Source organism: Engystomops pustulosus, chromosome 6 (genome assembly GCF_040894005.1).
Source record: "Engystomops pustulosus chromosome 6, aEngPut4.maternal, whole genome shotgun sequence".
Classification (NCBI taxonomy): domain Eukaryota; kingdom Metazoa; phylum Chordata; class Amphibia; order Anura; family Leptodactylidae; genus Engystomops; species Engystomops pustulosus.
This window is the reverse complement of record NC_092416.1, coordinates 138,652,377-138,677,501: the sequence shown is the minus strand read 5'-3', so window position 1 is coordinate 138,677,501 and position 25,125 is coordinate 138,652,377. Positions and strand designations below refer to the sequence as shown.

General features: G+C 41.1%; 1 protein-coding gene across 5 annotated transcripts in view; it reads right to left on the bottom strand.

Moving 5' to 3' along the window:
- Positions 1 to 6,549: 6,549 nt before the first annotated feature.
- RUNDC3A (RUN domain containing 3A) overlaps positions 6,550 to 25,125 on the bottom strand; it is a 41,747-nt gene continuing 23,171 nt past the window's right edge. For 4 of the 5 annotated variants that reach the window (XM_072111339.1, XM_072111335.1, XM_072111336.1 and 1 more), the window contains 11 exons: positions 22,903 to 23,241; positions 21,890 to 22,005; positions 20,665 to 20,798; positions 20,258 to 20,343; positions 18,470 to 18,559; positions 18,307 to 18,387; positions 16,889 to 17,054; positions 10,994 to 11,151; positions 9,886 to 10,023; positions 8,329 to 8,432; positions 6,550 to 7,269 (listed from right to left, as the gene is read on the bottom strand). In XM_072111339.1, coding sequence (XP_071967440.1) covers positions 7,127 to 7,269; positions 8,329 to 8,432; positions 9,886 to 10,023; positions 10,994 to 11,151; positions 16,889 to 17,054; positions 18,307 to 18,387; positions 18,470 to 18,559; positions 20,258 to 20,343; positions 20,665 to 20,798; positions 21,890 to 22,005; positions 22,903 to 23,009 — 1,323 coding nt within the window. In that variant the 5' untranslated portion in view covers positions 23,010 to 23,241 and the 3' untranslated portion in view covers positions 6,550 to 7,126. The remainder of the gene's footprint in view (positions 7,270 to 8,328; positions 8,433 to 9,885; positions 10,024 to 10,993; positions 11,152 to 16,888; positions 17,055 to 18,306; positions 18,388 to 18,469; positions 18,560 to 20,257; positions 20,344 to 20,664; positions 20,799 to 21,889; positions 22,006 to 22,902; positions 23,242 to 25,125) is intronic. The other variant, XM_072111340.1, reaches the window with a different exon arrangement.

Genomic DNA, 25,125 nt, shown 5'->3' with positions numbered 1-25,125 from the left:
ACACTGGACATACTTTTTAGTACTCCTTTAGAGTAGTGTGCACACGCGAGGTGCGCTGTACTAGGAAGATGTGTTTAGGGGTAGGAATAGTGCACATGTAACACAATTATAAGTGCACTATGTAAAGAGGATGCTTTTAAGGATGAGATTAGTGCAAGAGTAATGCACTTATAAGTGCGCTGTAACTGTTTAGGAGTAGGAGTGGTGTACATGTAGCACACCTTTCACTGGGACATGCAATGAGGATCCTTTTTAGTGAGAGAATAGTGCATATGTAACACAACTAGGTGTCTCGTGCAAGGATTACAGTTTTAGGGAAACTTGAAGTGCACATGTTATGTATGCACTGTAAAGAGTATTCCCATTTGCTTGTCTCTTACACCCAGTAAACATCCCCCTGTGATCACCCCCACCCCTCCCAGTGATCAACCAGGACTTCATGCATTTAGTACTTTAGCACAGGCCAGGGTCGTGGCCCGAAAAACTTTTACAGTATTGGAGACGTACAGTATTCTTGCCTCTGTCACAGAATCTGCTGAAGGGAACGAATACCCACGATTAGGGACTATTGGAGAACAGACGTTTTGTACCACACCCTGATGTTCTGAATGGCTATGAGTAGAATGAGTTGAACCCACGTGGGAAATATGCAAATACATTTTCCAGGATGGGATAAGGAAAACAAAGACTCTTGAGCTACCTTGTAAGACAGTCCCTTTAACATCCAGCATGACTTTCAGGCTGCATTCCCGTGTGGTGTTTTTGTTGCATTTTTAAATGTATCCAAAACCAGTGGGATGGAACTTGGCCAAAACGTGTTTAAAATGCGACAAAAATGCCACGGTAGAATGCAGCCTGAGGAAACCGAGTGATACAACGCAGTATTCAAGTATACCTATTCCAGAAAAACAGCACTGTTTCAGTGTAGTTATCGTCAGCGCAGTGCAAGGATCCGGTTTAGATGAATGAAAGGCTTTTGACTAGAGTCAGGAAGTAGGAGTTTTTTTCCGTGGAATCGGAGACAAAATGGAAACAAACACAATGGATAGACAAAGGAAGCGAAGCACACATGCCAATGTGAAACCATCCTAACATGCACATTACATAAAACAGCCCCTTTAATGTACAAACTGTATGCGTCCAAAAGGGTTTATGAAAGTGCAGCAGTCTCTTCCATCAACTGGAATATACACTGGAATTCTGTACTTTTATAGTGGCTGTGCTGTGTATTGCAGGTATATGTAAAATTATTATAATAATTCCTTTATTTATATAGTGCTACACAGAGCTTGCCAAATCAGTCCCTGTCCCTAATGGGGCTCACAATCTAATCAACCTACCAGAGGACCCGGAGGAAACCCACGCAAACACGGACAGAACATACAAACTCTTAGTAGATAAACAAGGAAGAGTCTGCAGCCCTTCTCCGAGTGTCTCTCATAAGCTGTGGCCTAAGCTTTGATTGTATTTCTTATATTATATGTGACATAGTTTTCTCCCTTACAACATTTGACAGAAAAACTCAATTCTCCACTTGCTTCAGGGTTTTTCCACAAGATGGCTGCAGATGAGCATGTGCAACCCCTGTAAATGGGCCTGTGTATTAGCCCGATCCCACGGACTACATCCATCGCAAAGGATGAGAGTTCTTGCATTACACAGAAATGTGATGCAAGGATCTCCGATCCGTCAGCAGAACTGCAGCACAGGTCCTGTCACGGCCAGGATGAGGCATTTTGGTACCATAGGCTGACAAGCAAAACTGTTCTGTCCCCCAAACCGGCCAAATTAGGGCTGGTCCTAATGGGAAAAATTAAATGCTCCAAATTAAAGATAATAAAACATAAATCTAAGTGGCCAACTGCTATGGAAACCTCTACAATAAGGCCTCCCAGCTGTAAATATAGAAATATATGTCCCTCCAGTGAAAATACCTGCAATGCTTATACCAAAAATATATACCTACCAAGAATGTAGCAAACACATAGATGCCAAGGACTAGGCCACATATATATTTACCAGCAATTAATAAACAGCACATAATATCCTGCACTTATAAATATATATCAAAAATTAATTTACTAAATTTGGCACCTCTCCTACAGGAGATGCGGGCATGTATAGTGGTTTGGAATAAATTATATGTGTGCGCTGGGTCATGCCAACCTGGTAAAAATGGTCTTGATGCCCCAACTTTTGTATGCCTTACACAACGCCCCAGTGTGGATTCCTAAATACTGGTTCCGTAGGTTCCACAGCCTGTTCAGGGATTTAGTATGGAAGAGAGGAATCCCAAGGATCCGGCTGGAAAAGCTACAGATGCCAAAAGATAAGGGGGCGTTTGGCACTTCCTAATGCTTGGGTTTATTATTTGGCTGCGCAGTGCCAACAATTTGGAGGATGGGATTTGGAGGAGTGGTAAAGCACTTTTTGGGAACCCAGGAATCAGTAGCAGCGTTGGAAGCAGGATTCTTGGGCAGGGGGATACGCAATTGTCCGACTTTTAAACTTACGCAAAAGGTATGGGATACATATAAACACTTAATGGCAGTAGGTAGGCAGTAGTAGTACATCAATTGTATGCAGCTGAAGTGCTCAAGTCATTTCAACAATTGACGGAAGAATTTGGGGTTAGTAGGGCTATGTTTTTTAAATTTTTGCAAATTAGACATGCGATCCAGGCACAATTTGTAGATCAGGATATAGAGTTCTCCTCTATCGGAGTTCTTTCAGGGGTGGCAAAAGCAAAGAATATGAGGGGCCTGATATCTCTGGTATATAAAGTGATTCTAGATAAGGTGCTGGGAGATCAGATGGCTGATACTTGAAGGAAGTGGGAGGTGCAGGTGGGGGACCTCACGGATGAAGAATGGGGGGAAGTGTTGGAGTCACCCTCCCTACTGTCATTGAACATGGCACATAGGAGATCCCAACAATTTCTTATACATAAGGTGTATCGTACTCCAGCTGTGCTGCAAAGGATGGGACTGCGGGGAGACTCGTACTGCCTGAAGTGTCGGGAGGAGGGTGCGGACGATATGCATATGTTCTGGAGGTGTTCCATGCTACAACCCCTGTGGGAAAGAGCGGGTAGACTGATACACAAGGTGTTTTCGGTTAATGTGCCTATCGAACCCAAATATCTGTGTTGGGCTGTGTAGGGGAATTAGACATAACCAGGCCAGAACAACTAGCAGTAGCCAAAATTCTTTACTATGTACGGAAATCGATTGCCAAGCGTTGGATGGATGAGGAACCGCCGGTCCTTACGGAGGTGAAGAAAATGCTAAATAACACGATTAAGCTTGAAATGCATGTGTATAGGAAGAGGGGGGCTTTTAAAAAATTTGAAAAGCAATGGAGTAAGTGGATTGAGTGGAGGACTGGCCTCACCGCAGTTACTGCAGAGTTGGGAACGTTGGCAATCTGTAGGGCTGATAGGAATATGAGCAGGATAACATGGGTGCTAGGTACCTCTGGAGAATAATTTATTATGCCAATAAAATGAGAAGTTCAGACCTATGGGGGAGGTGGGGGGGTTGATGTTGGTGATTTGTTATGTGTGTATAATGCATACTTGACAATGTTATGGTATATCACTATGTGGAATATGTCAATGTAAATGTTTCGCTCTGTGTTTCAAAGCATAAATAAATGTTTTTTGGTTTAAAAAAAAATTAATTGATTACAGATATCAATATATAACAGCATTACATGTACTGCACATCTGGGCTGCACTCGGGAACAGACATTACTTACTGTTAGGCTACATTCACATTAACGTGTGGCCGCCGTACTGTAGCACACGTTGGCGCTGGGGAGAAGAGAAGGGGATGAGCGCCACTCACCCCCGCCCCTCTCCATAAGACATGTCCTATCTTTCTCACGGAACGGTACGGTGCCACGTTACCACTCCCGTAGGGCATTGTGCGCACATTGCTGTTTATGTGGGACGTATAAGTACAAGGTATACAGTCCGTAGTTTCCACGAACTGTTGATATGCATATGGCCTCAAAGGGGTTTTCCATAGATTGAAAAACATAGATTCTTCCAATAGCATTGCCACATCTGTCCATGCCAGTATTGCGGCTCAGCGCTATAGAAATAAATGGAGCTTAATTGCAATACCACCCAGGAGTGGAGTTTGTTAGAATCAGCCATGTTTTCTTCATTGCGCTTTTGTGTTGACATTTTGACCTTTTGTGAACGTGCAGCTCATTAGCATATTTTTGAAAACGCTTATTTTTAGGAAAAGGAGACCATATAAAACTATTATGAGGCTAGATCCTGCATCAGGGTTCAAAGTGGATTCGATCAGTGATGCTGCTTTATAACGTATGAATCAGACAGTAGATTTCCTTTAAAAAGTGGCTCCACCTTCAGCCCCAGGGAATTATATATAAGTTCTGTTAAGCTCAAAGAGGTCAATGGTGTCTATTAGTTGTACTACAAAACATTTTCGATGCACTAACCATTAGATAAGGGACCCTCTAGGAGGTTAAACTTCTGTATTGGCAGATTGTTAAGTCGCTTATCAATTGCTGCCTTTGTGAGTGTGAACAAGCTGATAATAGGAGAGATACCAGTAGTGTAAACTCTCTGCTGTTCCAGCAGGCACCGGATACATAAACTTCAGCCTTTTTATATGGACAAATATGAAATGTTTTCTGCCTATTAAGCATGCAGTTCCAATAATAGAGGCAAATATTGAATCCACTATTTATGTTGTTTCCTTATCTACAAAGTAGAGGTCACCCAGAGTATATAGTTTATAGCTCTCTTCCAGAAGGAAGGAAACTGTCCCAGCAGTGACACCTATAGGCAAGTATAAAGCGCTCTCCGTTTTTTTCAGGACGACCGACCGTAGCCATGCATAATAGGGACTACTTACAACACATATGACATATGACATGTATGTTGAAGATTTGGATCTAAGGAGTATATAGGCTGATGAGTCACGTTTCTTTGGGATCTACTGCAAAATTATAAACTGATAGGTTAGGACATCTTAGATATGCTAGTAGTAGTTGACTCTGGACCATGGTATTTGAGATCAACAGCTCCTGTACCCAATAGGGACCGCAACATTGTTGGTCCTAATACAGATTTTGCACTTTAAGTTTCAATTTATTCCGTTGATAGGAATAATTGACATCTAATTTTATCCATCCTGATCCAGTGTGTCATATCATAGAAAATAAGCTTCCCTGCACACAAACGTGAATTTCAGAGGCCGCAAACAACAGATCCACAGTCCATTGTTGGAAGCCTTTGTGACCTTGGTGTGTGAGCCAGCAGTAATTCACATGTCCAATGAACGAAACAATGACTAGAACACAAACTGCCGTGTGCATGAGGACTTATGATCAAAATTATTGGTTAACTTCCTGGCAGGTTAACATTGACACATTTTTTCTTAGTGCTTGGATTCTGTTGGAGAACAATTTAGTTTTTGGTTCCAAATGTACTTGCAAAACCATAAAATGGAAGTGTGGTTCATGAAAATACAAATCTCAACATCGGGTAGATGCATTTCCATTTCTATTAGACATGGCTGACCTCAATGACTATAAAGTTAGACTATTTTTTTATATTTTATTTGACAGTACAGACAACAGAGTCTCTGACACAGATGGGAACCTTAGGCCCCTTTCACACTTGCGTTTTTCAAGTGCGTTTTCTGCGCGTGCTTTTGCCGCGCAGAACTTGCATTGCACTCTGACCCATTGTAATCAATGGGTCTTTTCAGACTTGCACTTTTTTTCACGCGCACACGCGTGCTTTTTTTAACGCGTGTTTAAATCTCACCATGCTCTACTTTTGCAAGTCACGCGCGTGAAAAACGCACCATACAAGTCTATGGAGATGCATCAAAAATGCATTGCACTCTGAGACACATGCAAGTGCAATGTATTTTTCACGCATCAATTGCCATAGAAAAAATAGACCACAGTCCTGAGTCCTGAAATTGCATTGAAAATGCGCATGAAAAACTGAGACACTGAACAAACTTTGACTGAAAACTGATTGAACTCTGATGCAAAATGTCAGTTTTTCACTGACCAAACCCTGATCGCACCCTGATCAAACTCTGACGTGATCTGCAACGCAAGTGTGGAAGGGGCCTAACTCTTCCTGAATAATCACAAGATTTGTACATCTAGTGGACAGTTCACATCTCTGTTAGGTCTTCAGTTATTTCATTTAGTCATATTGAGCCAAAAGCAGGAGAGATCCACCATACGAAATAGGTTCAAGTATTTCCATTTTACCTTATCCATTACACCTTAGGGACTTGCTACTGTTTTAGCTCAAAATAACTGAAGATCTAAGGCGGTATTCACATTTGCCGCTAGCGTTGCGTTATACATGGCCTGATTGAATATGTGTTTCCATGCATGCGATCGATAACCAAACCCCGATGTCTAACAGAGATGTGAACTCACCCTGGAGGTCCAAATCATGATTTTGTCAAGCAGTCTATATATTTTCCAGTTATCCAGCTTTAATATTTTTAACCCCTCACCCCAAAATATTGACCAAATGCACACAGTTTATCAGTTTAATGAAAAGAGTTGCACAGCATCCTCTGGAAAAGGCAGTTTTACACAACATATGATGAATGTCAAAGATGAAGGAATGGAGCCAACTTCTGCCCTTGCAGGGTTCATGAGTTGAGGGTCTCCAGCTGGTCCATGAGCAGGACATGAGGGGGGAAATATTTATATGACTTTTTGAATGGTAGGTGAAGTTCTGTAACTTGAGCACTTGTATAATGTTGGATGCCTTTCTGAAAAGTGCCAAAATTATAAAATTATTGGATTCAGAGTCTCCATTCAGGTTGTCATTGCTCATGAATCAAATTGCCTCAAGGAAAGGTGTGAAGAACGGGTCACCTGTGAATATACTCATCTTCTGTTGGGTTGTGGGTTAGGAGTAGTGTGCTATTCTATAAATCCTTTGTATATGATTAATATTCACTTTCATAAAGTGGCATGATACGGTTGGAGGTCCTAGCTGAGCCCGTGCATATACATGAGAACATGTAATGGAATATTGTATTTGACTGGGCTTCTTATCTTGTAGCGGGAACGTAATGTGGTGGAAATGTCTAGCAGGAACGTCTCAGCTGGGGCTTCCAGCAGGACTCGTCTCACTGCTATTACTGACAAGGCATTCATTGGATTTCAGGCTTGGCAAAGATTTACAGCTGGGAATAGAAGCCAAAGATCCACACAGGCCCAACATTGATGGAGTGGGGTCCTTACCTGAGAACAAAAAGCATACATCAAACACAAAATCAACAATGACTTCAGAAAAACAGAAATTACTGTAGATCATGCAATCAGTTGTGTAGTGTAAAAGCTCAACACTGGGGGCACTGTGACATTTAAGTCACACGGAAGTCATAGAGATTCTCCGCATTGTCTTTTCCTCTCTTGCATATGTCTTAAGAGGGCAACCGGCTTTTTGGGAGGACTTGAATGAGTTAGTGATGTTGTAAAGGTACAATGTTCTACAAATCACATACTTGGAACTACTAACTTCTCTTGCTATGGCTTATAGGGTCACCCCTTTGGCCCTTCTCTTGGGCAACCTGTTGTCAGTGAGAGCCAGGTGTCAGATTAACACCAATAACTTGAAAGTATCTCAAAGTGTTCTTCAATTTTGATCAGTGTTCCTTTACAATGATCTCATTTATATTTTTAGGTCCCTTTCACACACGTATACGGCGGCAGAATTCTAGCTGTACGAACAGCATTCCATGTCACCGCTGGAAAAAAGACATCTTTTTCCATACAAAGGGCTTTTCCCGACACCTCTCCAGCCAAAGGTATGCTACGCCTGGGTCCCTGGATAAATGAACTTGCTCAATAGGAGATGATAAATGAGGTAACAAATGATGATCACAGATTTGCTAAATTAATATCATGACAAATATATCGCTTAGAAGGGTCTCAGTTTTTAATAACAATACTGGCAATTACGAACCACTAAAAGCATTAGGATATTATGCAAATCCCAACCAAAAATAGGCATTCTGAGGAGGTTTGTGGACTTTCCCAATGGGGAGAACGAAATGGAAAAAAAATTGGGATTATTCTAAAGTTCCTGTTTCATGATCCAAAATCCAAAATATTGCTATTGAAATGTTGCCAATGATTTTCAAGAACTTTTACCCTCAATAAGGGGTTGATTCTCTAGCAGCAATCACAAAACTACTACCTCCCAGCATGCTCTGACAGACTGTGGTTGTTATGACATGCTGAGAGCTATAGTTGTGTAGCAGATGTCGTCCATACTTAAGAGAGTGTTTGAACACTTACCAATAGGACCCCATGGTTCCCCATCTTGTTTTGCTTCCCCCCTTTGGGATTCGGAGCTCAAGCTGAGCTCAGCAGACAGATGTTCTGTGCTCAGGTAGCTGTGCCTGGGAAGAAGAAACACTGGTAGAACGAAATGTAGTACAACAGATGACTATATAATCACTTGCTGTTTTAAAGGAAACCAGTCATCAGAAATTGGCCTAAAAAAACACTAGCAGTTTGTTGTCAAGCAGCTGAGCAGCTTCTAGATGATGTTTCCTTCATGGCTCAGTGTGGCGGTATCATCCAGAAAATCAACTTTGAAGTAAGTATACATTGGTTTTATGAAGTCAAGGAGGCGGACAGTTTAATACAGAAGTCAAGCTTTCCCTGTCTAAATGGCTCTGTGTCCAGGGATATCTTTCATCAGATATCCTGTGCATGATATCAATTATATGGGAGGAGGTGTTTACAGGCAGGGAGAGCATGACTTTGAGAACTCTCCGCCTCCTTGACTTTATACATATAACTTATATCTAACTTCAAAGTTGATTTCCTGGATGATGCCACCAAGCTGGATCATGAAAGAAATATGATCTAAAAGCTGTGCAACTGCTTGGCAACATACTGGTTTATTAGGCCAATTTCTGATGACAGGTTCCCTTTAAAGAGGACCTGTCACCCCCCAAAAAACCCCCACCAAATTAGTTCCCCCTAATCCTGTACCCAGCCCCTTTATATTTATAGAATTTTTATTAAAATGTGTGTGTGCATACTGAGTTTTAAACGATCCGATCTCTTATCAAATAAGAGCTCGGATCATCGTACAAGTTCCCTAGCAGTCGGCCGTATTCATGAAGGGGCCGGCCGACACACCCCCTCCACGCCCCTGTCAGTCAGAGGCCTGTAAGACTCGCCGGCAGCAGCACATGTATTGCGCAATCGCTGCCGGCTCTATGCGATGCGGCGGGCTGACAGCGGCCATAGAGGGGCTTATTTACAGCGCTGGTTTATTGTTTGGCCAGCGCTGTGAATAAGCCCCTCTGCGGCCGCTATCAGCGCGCCGCATCACATAGAGCCGGCAGCGATTGCGCAATACATGTGCTGCTGCCGGCAAGTCTTACAGGCCTCTGACTGACAGGGGCGTGGAGGGGGTGTGTCGGCCGGCCCCCTCATGAATACGGCCGACTGCTAGGGAACTTGTACCACGATCCGACCTCTTATTTGATCAGAGGTCGGATCGTTTAAAACTCAGTATGCACACACACATTTTAATATAAATTCAATAAATATAAAGGGGCTGGGTACGGGATTAAGGGGACCTAATTTGGTGGGGGTGTTTTTTGGGGATGACAGGTCCTCTTTAAAATCCAGATACATTAATATCCTATAATACTTATGTAAATAAAGCCTAAGTAATTTCACCAAAACAACAGTAAAGACAGAAAGAAAACCATATAAAAGGTGGCAGATTCCTATAAATGAGTCAGTTTGTGATGAGTTTCATCAGGATATGAGAAATATGGTGAATAATTAATGAACTTCCACACTAAAGATGTCTTGTGGTGTGTGTCTTACCTCCTGTATAGCGAGGGCTTAACAGATGTCTTGTTATCATTAAGGGTGCCCAGGGAGGGCCACTGGTTTACCAGAGGGGCCCCAATGCTTGAGTTGAACTGTTTGATGGGAGCATTTTCAGAAGGGAGTAGCCCAGTGCTGGAATTACAGGGAGAGAATGCTCTAGTTATGAAATGTCAATGTCACAGTGAATGATGGGTTTGTCTGGCAGGGACTTGACAAGTGTAGGCCCTATATGTTTAGAAATGATCAGAGAGTCCCTAACAATTATAACCTATGCCATGTTATTTGTACGCCTCCTCTCCTTCCGGGATAAACCCACTTTGAAGTGTAACTAAACTTTTAGCCAAATTGCATAAATGGTGACAAAGTTTATGACAAAATTTACTGTTATCAAGAAAAAAAAATCCTTTTTCCCTACCTATGTTCCTGCTTTAGTTTGTATAAATTCCTTCCTCTGCTACTTACTCTGTCAGCTAAGGTTATAATGGTTAAACTCTTTAAAAACCATCTCTGGATAGTTTTATCTCCTTCCATAGCTGAATTATCAAGTGAAATTTTTCTCCATGCACTGCTCACTGCAGGAGAAGAAAGGAACAAAATGATGATTTAGATATCTATGATTTAGATATCCCTTAAGATTTCCTTTTATGGCTAGATTTTTCATTTTCTTGGTTCATATAATATTTTTAAAGGTTTTTTCATGCATTTTTTCCATATCTATATGGGTTGTCAAAAATCTATGGATGATAAGTGTATATCCAATAAGATTTTAGTGGTAGGTGGGCACATAGCCCATATAAGAAGGTGAGGTTCAGAATTGTAGGAATGGTTAGTGTATGTTATATTGAGATCAGGAATCACCACAGATGAATCTGTACCACCATGAAGGTATATGCCCATTCAGAGCTTGATATGAACAATCATGTGTCCAACAGACGGGACTTGTAAAAGAAAAGTGTCATATAGGTGAGAAAAGACTGGACAGAAAATCTGCTAAATGCATGGATTCTTTATGTAGTACTTAGGCGGCATTCCCTACTGAGGGGTAGATATAAATGTTAAGCTCTGTGTAATACAATTATTTCTTGTGCTTTGTGTTACTCACAGCTGTTCCTGCAGTTCAAGGATGACTCCCTCCAGCTGGTGCTTTTCTTGCAGACTCTGTTCCGCTTGCTCGGTGAGTCTTTGGGTCAGCCTTTTATTCTCAGCTTCTAGATTCTTCAACTGAGACTCTCGTAAACGGACCAGCTCCTCTAGGTAACCCTAAAGAGGTACCAAAGCGCAGAATAAGATATGGTGAGCTGCAGAAGTGTCTCTTGCAGTTCTAAACTTCACATAAAAAAGTTGATTACATTGCTTTTTTACTTGCATCTAATCCCATATTAAATTCTAATCCCTTTAGGATTGAACAAAACCAACAGTCTGAGTTTTCACTTTTGCCCACGGCTGTTTGTTCATGGCACCCTTCAAGCAACCTTGAATAAATCTGCATAAATCAGTGTATGAAAAAAGAACGTCTCATTGTAATCTTACATTTCTAGCTTGTTACTTTCCTCTTTGTCTATTAGTAAATTGCATTTGCCTCTGAGCTGCCAGTTGGAGATATAGCTGCTGTAACTCACTGCTCACCCTCCCCTCTGCATAGAGCTTCTATGTCATCTGACAGCTCAGTGAATTTCTGTCTCTCCTGATAAAAGAAAAAAGATCCACATAAATGTACAATTCAATTCAATTGTATTTGTGTCCTTATGACACAGATACAATTGATCATGAGAGCAATGCCATAGGGAGCCTTTCCCTGTATGTGCCAGTCTTTCTGCCAGTGACAGCTTGCTTTATGAAATCTGGATTTTGCTTGCACCCTTCAGTCATCTCTAGCTGATGGGAACCACAAAAGCATTAAAAAGGGAAGTCCATTTATTACTTTATTTTGAACCACAGTTGAAATGTGAAATCAATTTGGGGATGGAGACCTATCCTATATATATGCAAATAATTTAAGTGTGGGAAATTATATAGATTTATTAAAATAAATATGTGGCCATTATAGATTATTATGGCATACATTTGTAAAAAGGGCAGGGTATAATGAATAAAAAAAAGTGTTGAAGTGTTACACCATTAGTGGACATTCATCCAATTCTTACAACAGGAGTGAGTATGGGCAGGCTTGGACTGACCAACCAGTGGACCAGTAAATCAACCAATTGGCCCGGAGGCACCAGTCTCTTTGGCACGGAGCTCTGTCTCCATTAAAGTCCCCTGTTACTGATCTTAATAGCATTCAATGCAGTCTGCATCGGCCATTTGAGTACTTTTTACTGAAGCAACATCCATCAACGGTATCTGTTTCATGGCAAGACGCAGATGCCATAGACATTGAGTAAGATGTGGTTGGACCACATCCCGATACATGTCCCACTTTGACCCAGGAAGTGTGGCATTGTGATCACATTCTATGAAATCTCTGTCCTGATGCCGCAGCAGTAAGAATACCCCGAAACATGATTATTTATTTTTTTTACCAGCCACCATTTACGCTAGGGTGCATTTCATGTGATTTTATGTAAAATTTTTGGTGGCTCCACTATAAAAGTAGGTGGAGCGCTATATGTGACTAAACAATTACAGGGACAAGTATATGAAAATTAAAAATGAGGGGGAGCACTATATGGAACAAAAAATGTGAGTTGCCTACTATATGTGAATTAAAGATGAAGGGGGCACTATGTGACTAGAAAATGATGGAAAGGCCCACGGTATGCGAATTAAATGTGAATTAAATGAAGGGGGCAATATAGGTGACAAAAAATTACGGGGGGTCCACTGTAATGCAAATAAAGGGGTATTGTTTATATGAATTGAGAGGGGATTATACATACACATTACATATGCACATAATTACTTGGAGGTGCTACATAGGGGAATCAAATATGAAATCATTGGGGGTCATTTACTAAGGGCCCAAATCGCATTTTTACGGCCGTTTACCCAAATATTTCCGATGTGCGCTGATTTTCCCTGAATTGCCCTGGGTTTTTGGTGCACGCGATCGGATTGTGGCGCATCAGCGCAGGCGTGCACGCGATGGAAATCGGGGGGCGTGGCCGAACGAAAATCCGACGGATTTAAAAAAAAAAAAAAGTGTGGCTGGACACGCGCTTACCTGCACCCAGCAATGGATCGTGAACTCCGGCGGACCTCCGCGGCGACACCTGGTGGATGTCGGAGGAACTGCCTTAGTGAATCGCCGGAAGACCCGAATCCACCGCAGAGAACGCGCCGCTGGATCGCGAATGGACCGGGTAAGTAAATCTGCCCCATTATGTCAGACATCTTCCAGAAACAGCGCATCCACAACCAAAATTGGTGCAAATGGTCAGACACCCCTGCAGGCTATAGCCCTGTTTACTGCAGATTAACTGCCCTAATAAGGGTGAACCCACTATTAGGAGCCTGCTAACAGACCCTAAGAGACCCTGCTGTTGAGAGGGAAAACTTAGTTAGTCTGGCAGCTGCTGGATGGTAGAGAGGATGCGCAAGATAAAGTCAGAGGCAGATCAGTGTTCACAAAAGGACAAACAACAGATACAGACACACTAGCAGAGTCCAAAAGAAATTAGTCAAAACCAAGATTGTGGTGAAGCACAGAATCAGATAACTAAAGAGAGGTCTAGTAAACATAGCAGAGGTCATATAAAAGAATAGCAATGTAACATTGAGCAGAAATCTGGAAAATGTATGAAGAGACTAGAAGAACCAGCAAGGTACAATTAAAGTTAGCAGGTATATAAAGGAGTTTCTGGATGCCACCCCCAGCAGCTGACTCTCTAGTAACCATTGATGGACAGGGCTGGGCTACAAAAGAGCTGGGTATATTTCAATCTGTCCCAAAACAGCAACAACCTAGCCACAGTTGACACAGACAAAACACTGAGGAGAATCAATGCCTTCTAAGCCACCTACTGCGGACAGCGCTGACAATGCCAATGCTGGCATGGATGTTACACGTGAACTAGGAGAATTTAACATTTTAGGGGTACAGTATTTATTCAGGGGCTATACTAGATATTGTCATATAATGAGTGGTCACAATGTAACTTTTTGATGTATGCGTGGGGGGCAGCTTGATTTTGTTATGGGGAGTTACATTTAATTTGTGGACACAGCATACAGTATGGTCAATTGTGTTGTGGGTAAATATTATTTTAGAGCATTATGGGACTCTGTTATCCAGGTAACATTGTACTGTAAATGACTATGTTGTTTTTAGGGGTATAGTGTGGAGATGAGCTGCTGGGACATCTGGTGGAAAATTCTGCAGCAGGGAAAAGTCCTCATGCACTTCTGGACCCAGGAGAAGACATGTCACCTGTGAGGTGCACTTCTGTGCCTGATCAGCACTGTAGTCATGACTATCTACCTAGATTGTGAGACAGCTCTCAGCATGTGTAGTGTTGTTTTCGGAGTGTCAGTGAGACAAATTTGCCATCTGTATGTGACATGGCAACCATGGGGTGGGGGATGGCTATGGTGAGCAGATTTTAATAATGTGGTGAGCATTTTGTAATTGGCGAGTTGGTGCTAACACTTACATCCCTAACGATAGCTCAGCCACCAAAAAATAAAGGCCGGGAAGCCAGAGATAATTCTTATCACAATTCCCAACAATTATAACAAGAGATGACATCACCCCTGCAGTCTAATTGTACTAAGACCTGTCCACTGGAAGATAGAGCCTAGAAATTTACAGATGTTGGTAATAATTCTATGTAGCAGTATATGAGCCCCCAAAATCAATTTCACTGGTGGACCCTAGGCACCCTAGTCCGACATTTGCTATAGGTGACATATGCCTTGTGTGCCAACTTTCGGTAAAAGGAATTACTAGATGTCTACTTTTGTAGGCAGTAATCTATAGATATTTTGTAATACAGCCAAAGAAATAAATGATGTATTTGTATGGGTGCACTCTATATCTGAGAAACTTACGCATCCTCCTGCTTTATATGACAAAATAGGAGCTATGAGTAAATGGAGACAACGAGAAGTGATTACATATCCCAATAACTGTATAATGGATAGCTCACATAAAAATCATCATGATGTCAACACACAGTCACTTCATTGGCTTTTTCTATACAAGGGATGCTTGAAAGGTCAAGGAACCCCCTACTAGGAAACAGCCCTTCATCAATGACAATAAAATGACCCAATCCCCCTCCCCATGCCAAACTCCTAACAAAAGAGGAGGTCTGCCATCCTCATCTGCAGATACACTTCCAGTAATGAGAGAACAACCTCATTAGATCATCTACCATAAACAAGACACTACATCAGTCATCACAGGGGTTTTACTGCAGCGTTTCCTCATTGACTGATTTTTCTTCATTGATTGTGGCACTGGTCACAGTAAGATTTATCAAAAGGTGTCTACAATGAAGCTTTACGGTTAATCCTTTTCGTAAGGCAATCTGAAATTTAGGGATCACAAAAATTCTGTCTGGAGTTACACTTACAAATTATACCTGTTCTGACTTTCATCAAAATTCAACTTTGGAACAAAACTATCTTGTACGTAACTGCCTGTAAGACCTGCACACTGTAGACTTTTAGGTCATAAAACATTCTAAATAAATCTTTAAATACAACCATAGGTTGTACCAGTTCCAGTGGTAACCTCAAATCTCCCAGCATACCCTGCTTATTCAGGGTTTATGCTAGTGATTTGCTTTATGAAAATTGCAATTGTATATTGTGTATTACTCTAATAAAATACAAATAAAAAGCATAAATAAATTGAAGTCCACTCAGGTAACTGTTGTGGTACCAGCTTCAGAAACCCCTGGCCACCAGCTGTTACTGGTGAAATGACAGTCTGTTGTATATACCTCCCGCAGAAGGACATTTGTATAATGGGCTATGTCCAAGAAAGAAAAGGTTTCTCAAAATGTTTTTTTTTAATTAGTTTTTCACTCTAGGGTCTTAATTGAGGGTGGTCTTTAATATTAACATTTCCTTATGGAGAATATACAAAGGGTTCTACTAATGGAAGCATTGTTACACATTGCCCTGAAGAAATCGACTTACATTATGTTTTCTCATGTTTTGTATGAGTGAGGAAAAGGATATAACATTGGACCCTGGGACCCCGTAGTAGAATTGGAAATTGGGAAATACTTAATTGCAGCAACAAGTTCACAACATAAAAAAGTTGCATTTATTAAAACTCCACTGAGCCCGTTTTCCTTTTGGTTTTCTTTTACTAAGTAGTATGTACTGAAACTCTCTGTCCTTTTTTATGTCCCTCCACTATTCTTTAATTGATATGATGGGAATTTACTGCTTTGCATGTGAAGACCTAACTGGATCTTGTAATTACTTAACTTTTTAGATTTTGTTGACTGATAATTAATCATGAATTAATTAATAATTATGAATATATAATTATATGAGCATTTTAGATGGCTGCCAAGTGCTCTTGTAACGCTAGGGCATGTATGCATCTAGCATATTACTACTACTTTTCTATCCTGGGCACTAAACAGTACTACTCCTAATATTAACCTACATATGTAGTACATATGTGGTACAGTCCTCATTAAATATACATATATTCCACATATTCTTTTCTAGGGGGCTTGCAATTGTCATACAGCCCTTGGTCCTTGCCAGTGTTAGGGTTCATTCACAAGCGTTATCCGCCGGGCCGCCATTGCCGTCTATGGGGAGGTATATGCGGCCACAAATTTGCTGCCGCGTGTACGTCCCCATGAACGGCCATGTGAATGAGCCTTTAGACCCAGTTCATAGCTCTGTTAGGTTCAGTTATTTGCATCAGTGATCTAAAACCAGCTGAGGCAACTACAGATAGAAAGGATATAATGGAATGACTTGCAACTGTTCTTTGTGTTGTGAAGCAAAACCAGATGTGGCCCAATACTGATGTGAACTGGCCCTTAACCTTTCTGATAATTGTACATTCTAAAATGTCACCTACCTTTTGTGCATAGACAATACGAAATTTCTGCTCCATCTTACGCCACTTGCTATACCAGCTCTCCTCATCTGTGAGAAGTGGCAAATAGGGGTGTTCTGGGGAGCTATCCTCACTACTACTGCCACCCACACTCTCACGATCTTCTTCCTCACTTAGGTAATCATAGCTAGAAAGAGAAAGGTAACTAAGTGAAGACAAAACTGACAAGAGAAGCAACGGTACATGATGGCAGATCGTACACAAGTTGACGGCTGTTACCCATTACTGAGCTGATTCTGAAGAGATAGAGACAGGGAGCCACAGGACATGAAACTGTAGATAGAAAATCCAAGGAACCTTCCAGACTTATGTATACTTTGGGGCAGATATATTTTCAGTTTGCCTCATCATCGTGCAGAGTGCTTCTGATTAATGAAGTCCAGAGCAAGACTTTCATGAATCTTGCACTGCAGGCGCCCAAATCGCATACACTGGGACTCATTTACTAAGGGTCCGCACTATCGTTGGAATATCCGATGATTTCCGTTGTGCGCCGCATTTAGAAGGGCTTTTTGTAACACGCCGCTGGCTTTCAAATCGGGGGGTGGGCCGTGGTATGATCCGATGAATTTGGACAACGTGCGGGATTTAACATTCAGTGGGGAAGCGACACATGCAGGAAATAGGACGTACAATCTTAGTGAATCGCAGGAAACTCCGAATCCTCGTCGGACAGCGCACCCCACAGAGTTCACCAGCACAGTTTAGCGTTGTGCACCATAATTATGTTGGACTTACCAACATAAATGTGATGCACGGGGCGAATACGCACTGGAACACCCATTTATGTGCACAGTATTGTGTCACAGCGGACTGGCACAATACTGGCAGAAACACTTCATAAATACATGTGTAGGAAGTTTGCAATGGCGCAGATTGCTTAGTAAATGTGGGCCAATGTGTCATAATCTGCACAAAACAACACTCTAAAATGCTTTGCACCACTTTTATAAAGGGTTTTCAGACACATTTAAAATTTGCAATGGCATCACATAGTGGGCATGCATTATGATGCACCAAAAATGTGCATCATTTTGTGTTTTTTTTTTTAATTATGAGGTGAAAATTTAGTCTAGACAATCTGGAACTTATTTGTTGGGCCCCATAGCAGCTTCTATGTCTGCCATCCTTTACACAACCTGTTAAATTATCAGTTTCACATGATTTTAGAGCAGAACTTTGCACTTGGTTTTCTAAATCAGTATATGAGATAATCTTCAGTACAGGAGCCAGTATGGAGACTAAATGGCAATGACTGTTGAACAGAGAAGAGTAACCTGAGAACCCGAGCACAAAGATTTCTCATTTAGTACCGCCCATAGCACAGAGTTCGGCTGCTCTATGCAGCGGGTAAAGGGCAGAATGCTCTTTATACTCACCTCTGTGTAAACTTCAAGTATGGGGTGTAGTCTATGACTGCAGGGGTCTTCCCATCGATGCCTTCTCCTTTCAAGCAAAAACTGCAAGGAAATAAAATATTAGGAGTTTTAGTCCAAAGGCCAGAAAAAATTTAATTGAACAACATTATCAGGTGATTTTTACCTGAAGTCAATGGCGCTCAAACCTATCAGCATCCCTGTGAGGACTGATGACTCTTCACGCAATAAGATGGCTCCGTCATCATAAAATCTCCTGAAAGAAACAGTTGTCTGTCACTTGCCTGACTGGATTTCAAAAGGAAACCACCCAAAGCCAAAATGTTTTGTTTGCTTTTTTTATTTTCAAATGGGTTTTCGATGAGCCCCCTCACACTCAGGTGCGGGCGGTGTATGAAGGGGGCTCACAGTGCCGCCACCTTGATGACAATTGTCACTACCCCAAACGTCATCAGGGGGAGACAATCGCTTGCCATGACAGTAGTACTGTAGTATATGGAAGGACGAACAGACCATCTAGGGTTAATTTACCCTAGGGGGTCTAAAAGATAGTAAAAAAAAAGGTTTCAAAATTTTAAAAAGTAAAAAACCTAAAAGTTCAAATCACCCCCCTTTCCCTAGAACTGATATAAAATGTAATAAACTGTAAAAATCACTGACACAATAGGTATAGCTGCGTCTCAAAATGCCCGATCTATCAAAATATAAAAACGGTTATTGCCGGTGGTGAACCACATAACGGAAAATAGCGCCCAAATATCGGAAACGTGACTTTTACACCATTTTAAATCACATAGAATGATCAAAATGTTGCACAGTCCTCAAAATGGTAGCAATGAAAATGTTCATGCTCATTTCGCGAAAAATTACACCTCACACAGTTCCGTACACCATGAAAATCCATTAGCATCAGAATATGGCAAAAAGATTTTTTTCTTATTCGTACACATTTGTTAAATTTTTTAAAATGTATTAAAACACAATAAAACCTACATAAATTTGGTATCACAGTGATCGCACCAAACCAAAGAATAAAGCAGACATGTTATTTGGAGAGTACAGTGAAAGTCGTAAAAACCGAGCCCACAAGAACGTGACGCAAACACTTTTTTTTTTTTTTTCCCCACATTTGGAATTTTTTTCCCATCTTCCCAGTACATGGCATGGAATAACAAATAACAGCAGAAGTAAAAACACACAAAATAAGCCCACACACAGCTCTGAAAAATGATAAGGTTATGGATTTTTGAAGGTGGAGAGCGAGAAATTAGCAAAAAAAACCTGCGTCCTTAAGGAGCTTATATCTTGCCAACATTAATATATAGATATTTAAGCTACAGTACAGTAAGTAATTATACAATCTTTCCAGACTGAGAATAAGCATTGGCCCTTCTTCTACAGCTAAAATGATAGAATACATTTAAGGACAGGGGGAGAAGCCAGTGACACACTTTAGGTATGAATGAGGGAGAGGTAGAAGCATCACCACATCCTGGTGCCTATTGGTCCAAAGTCACAAGGCCCATATTTGTATTGGACATGATAAAAGATTACACAAATATTATAAATTGCTCATTTTTAATAGGGACAGATCATAAGCTTAGGCTCAATATTTCAAGTTATGCATCCTACACCAGCAAATCTGAAATGTGAAGCTCTGGCTATTAGTGGAGGTATGATTGTGGTACATACAGTAGTATTGGAAAACTACAAAGGCCTCATGCACAAGTCCGTAAATGAGGGCCGTGAGTCAGCAGCAAAAAAGACAGCTACCTCCCGGCCCCCGTTGAGCGTTATTGTGCACGGTCACAACCAGTCAAGCCACCGAACCTACCAGCCATTTGTGCACACAGTCGTGTGCATGAGGCCTCAATGCAATGATGCAAGAATGGTTAATAAAACGTACAAAACATCACATCAAGTTAAAGTATTATAGATGGCGTTTGTTACTGACCTGGTGGTCCTCGTATCCCTTAATGCCGTTACTATGTACTCTGAAAGTCTCTTTTCCATAAGTGCCAGTCGGATCCAGGCCCGGCCCTTCAATAAAATAGAACATATATAATTTATAGATAGCAGCTTTTCTGATGCAAAATTTCCTATTCCCCTTTTAAGAATACAATATCATACAAGTAACACATTTATGGTTTCTTGCAACGTCCACTAGGGGGAACTTAGGAGCTTACTGTATACTGTTCCTTTATTTAAATGTTGCTCTGACAGCATCTGCTAATCTATTTAGTAGAATCAACTTTTTCCTTTTAAAAAAAAAGAAACTACTTAACTGCATTCTATAATCATAATGACTGATTTACACAAGGGCATAACCCTGCACAATATTGCTTTTACAAAAACACTGACCTTTGCTCTTGATGTGCTAATATTCTCCATGTTCTCAATACTGCTAATGCAGTTATTGGGCACTTTACTACAAGCAATGCGGATGTAATCCCAGAATCCTCTCTGTCCATCTGTGCTAAACCAGCTAACATGGCCTAGAAAATAAAAAAAATAAACATATCCGATATGACAATACAGCATTGTGGATAGTTTCTCTAACCCAACATTATCATGGCAAAAATCCTCATGTGGAGCAGCACCGAGCAAGAGATAAAACCGGGTGCAAAAATCTTCCAAACGGGTTCGGACACAACCCACCGTACTAGTAAAATATTAGCTTTATTCCACCGTGAAAAACATGCAACTTTTCACCTTATCAATAAAGGCATTTTCATGCTTGAAAATGCCTTTATTGATAAGGGGAAACGTTGCATGTTTTTCACGGTGGAATAAAGCGAATATTTTTTCACTATACGGAGTGCTGCTTCATCACCAATTTTACAACATTATCATGGGGTGCACACAAACATAATAGCAATCACAGACTATAGTATTACTTAAAGGGAACCTATCAGCAGAAATGGACTAAACCACTACCAGTATTTTATCAAGTAGTAGTAGTGGGCACACCTTCCAAATCATGTTTATGTCATGGCCCAGTGTGGTGACCTAATCCAGTAAATCTACTTGGAAGTGAGATGGAAATTAGTTGTATAAAGTCATGGAGGTAAAGATTTTAACACTGAAGTCAAGCTCTCTCTTCCTCAGAAAGCCCCTTCACTGTAATTGATAGTCCTACATCCAGAGAAATCACTAACCAGATCTCTATGCCAGAGAAGGAGTCATTCAGAGCTCCACATTTGGATTTCAGTGTTGAACTCTCCACCTCCTTGATTTAATAAAACCAATTTACATCTCACTTCAAAGTTGATTTTCTGGGTGATGCCACCACACAGGACCACGAAAGAAACAAAAACTAGAAGGTATTATGCTGCTTTAAAAATTTTGGTAGTGTTTTATTAGGCCAATTGCTAATGACAGGTTCCCTTTGAGATGCTAGACACTAGCATGCTGGTCAGACAACAACCACCGATTCACTAGTAGAAAGTCTTATAGTTAAAGCAACTCAAAAAGAAGTCTGTATAAAATAGCTTAACTGAAGTTTTTTCAGAGTATTGGAATGTTTTGACCCATCCTATTCTGATTCCAAGTGTTAAATGTAGGGTTGGGGGATGAGAGTCCTTACCTTTAAAGCGGTGGCTCAGGATATGTTCTAAAATTGCAGCAAAGTTTACAAACTCTTCTGAGGAATCGTCAATAGGCTCTGCTGTGTATTTCTCCAAGAGGGTCTTCACTGAGAACCTGGTTAAACAAGTTTTCACTTATTATTAATAATACATTTATTTAAACGCCAGGTTAATGCAATTCTTGACCATCATCAAATGACAGAAAGAATGGGCACAGTACTTTCACTGCAATTGTGAAAGAACATACAAACTCTTTGCAGATGTTGACCCTATCTTGGACGTAACCCTGGGACTGCCTGTATCAGTTTGCTTTAAAAAGGAACATCTATTCATCTACATTTTAGGTTTGTTACCTAAAGATCTGTATCCTTTGCACGTCCCACTGCCTATAACCAAAAGTGCAGAAATCCGAGATCAACTGAGCATTTAAAGCAGCAAGTCAACCCTATATAAGACAAGGTTTCAAGGCTACATATGGTCTTAAGCATCTTAACCCTCATGTCATAATATATATATATATGCATTTGCTTCATCTTTATCTGAAAGTTTCTCAGGAATGGCAGATCAGTTTTCTTCTTTGAGATTAGGAAGATACATGGTTAATAACTAACTCTGTGACTTTCACACTCCATAAATATCCCTATTCTCTAAATATGGCGACACATCTTGTGATTAAGTCCCTCAACCTCTCATCCTGATGTCACTTCCTGTTCCCATCTTCCATGCATTCCCATAGACGGTGAACCTCAGTCCTCCCCTTTAATGATGATATCCTGTGGAAATTGTTGCAACCACATTTCCTTAACCCTATATTCTCCTCATTTCTGTAATCTCTTTCATACCTAGAAATCTTATAGCTGATCTTTGAAGGACCCTTCCGTCTCCTTGACTTTCACCTTGTAAGCATGCACCCACAATTTCTTTTGACACTGCTCAAGGTTGTGAATTCCTGAAGCCATTTTTGCAATTCTTTACCCCTCTTTCCCTTCCCCTACTTCCTTAGAAATCGTACCTGCACACAGTAAGAAGGTTCTTTCTCTCCACAGCAATATTCCTTGAAGAAGCCTTTTTAGATGGCAAGCCCAAAGCCATGGCTGACTGAATGAAGCTTGGTTCCATGCAAAGCCGGAGAATCAGACTTCCTATCCCCACAAAGGCTGCTCCTGACCACCAGCAGGCCTGCAGGCTTCTCCCTACCAGCCAGGACCCCTCCCCACCTCCTCCTGCAGGCCTGTGGCTCTCTGCCCCCTCCTATGGGCTAGCAGGATGGATGGAGCAGAGATGAGGAAGGATGGGGAGAGGCTGCTCTCCGTGGTGCTGAAGCTGAACGCTGCCAGTGACGTCACCAGGCCTGGGAAGACAAGAGGGGGAGGAGGGAAGTCAGGTTATAGTGATGGAGGGAAGGACAACACAAAGGAGCCAGAAATGAAAGAATAGAGCCTTCTACAGAAGGCATCCTGTTATACAAATGCATGCTGAAGAATAGGATTAGCTAAATAATTCTAACAGACTTATAGCGAGAGTATATAGGGAAAGATTATATGGAGTAATAGGAGGAGATATAGGGAGATGTTATATGGAGTAATAGGAGGAGATATAGGGAGATGTTATATGGAGTAATAGGAGGAGATATAGGGAGATGTTATATGGAGTAATAGGAGGAGATATAGGGAGAGGTTATATGGAGTAATAGGAGGAGATATAGGGAGAGGTTATATGGAGTAATAGGAGGAGATATAGGGAGAGGTTATATAGAGTAATAGGAGGAGATATAGGGAGATGTTATATGGAGTAATAGGAGGAGATATAGGGAGATGTTATATGCAGTAATAGGAGGAGATATAGGGAGAGGTTATATGGAGTAATAGGAGGAGATATAGGGAGAGGGTATATGGAGTAATAGGAGGAGATGTAGGGAGATGTTATATGGAGTAATAGGAGGAGATGTAGGGAGATGTTATATGGAGTAATAGGAGGAGATATACGGAGATGTTATATGGAGTAATAGGAGGAGATATAGGGAGATGTTGTATGGAGTAATAGGAGGAGATATAGGGGATGTTATATGGAGTAATAGGAGGAGATATAGGGAGATGTTATATGGAGTAATAGGAGGAGATATAGGAGATGTTATATAGAGTAATAGGAGGAGATATAGGTAAATGTTATATGGAGTAATAGGAGGAGATATAGGGGATGTTATATGGAGTAATAGGAGGAGATATAGGGAGATGTTATATGGAGTAATAGGAGGAGATATAGGGGATGTTATATGGAGTAATAGGAGGAGATATAGGTAAATGTTATATGGAGTAATAGGAGGAGATATAGGGAGATGTTATATGGAGTAATAGGAGGAGATATAGGGGATGTTATATGGAGTAATAGGAGGAGATATAGGTAAATGTTATATGGAGTAATAGGAGGAGATATAGGGAGAGGTTATATAGAGCAGTGATCCCCAACCTTTTTCTGCCCAGGGACCAGCTGTAAACATACATTTTCTTCAGGGACCAGTTCGGTGGGGGGTTGCGGTCTGGTGTCATAGTTTCATAGCTAAAAATCTATATTTGAATGCTCCACCATAACTCCCTGTGTGCTTAGCTTACATCGTTCCATTTCCTGAAGAAGCACCCCAACTTGTATTGTCCTTTTTCCTGTAGCATGCTCCATCCCATGTCCCCTTTACTGCTTTATGTCTTCCCTCCATGTCTCCTTTCCTTTGCTTCCCTCACCATATGCTTCCAATGTCCCCTTTCCCAACCAAACTCTGTCAAAAACAAAAATACTTACCTTCCTCATTCCCCTGCAAAAGTCTTCTCTTCCTTCCCTTCACTAATAGCATGATGTTATGACATCATGACGCTTGTCGTTAATAGAGCAGTGCATTATTTGGTGGGTTTTTTTTGTTTTACAGTGGCCAGGCGCGGCCCAGTACCAGGTGTTCCAAGGCCCGGTCTTGGGCCGCGGACCGGTGGTTGGGGAACACTGATATAGAGTAATAGGAGGAGATATAGGGAGATGTTATATGGAGTAATAGGAGGAGATATAGGGAGAGGTTATATAGAGTAATAGGAGGAGATATAGGGAGATGTTATATGGAGTAATAGGAGGAGATATAGGGAGATGTTATATGGAGTAATAGGAGGAGATATAGGGAGAGGTTATATGGAGTAATAGGAGGAGATGTAGGGAGATGTTATATGGAGTAATAGGAGGAGATATAGGGAGAGGG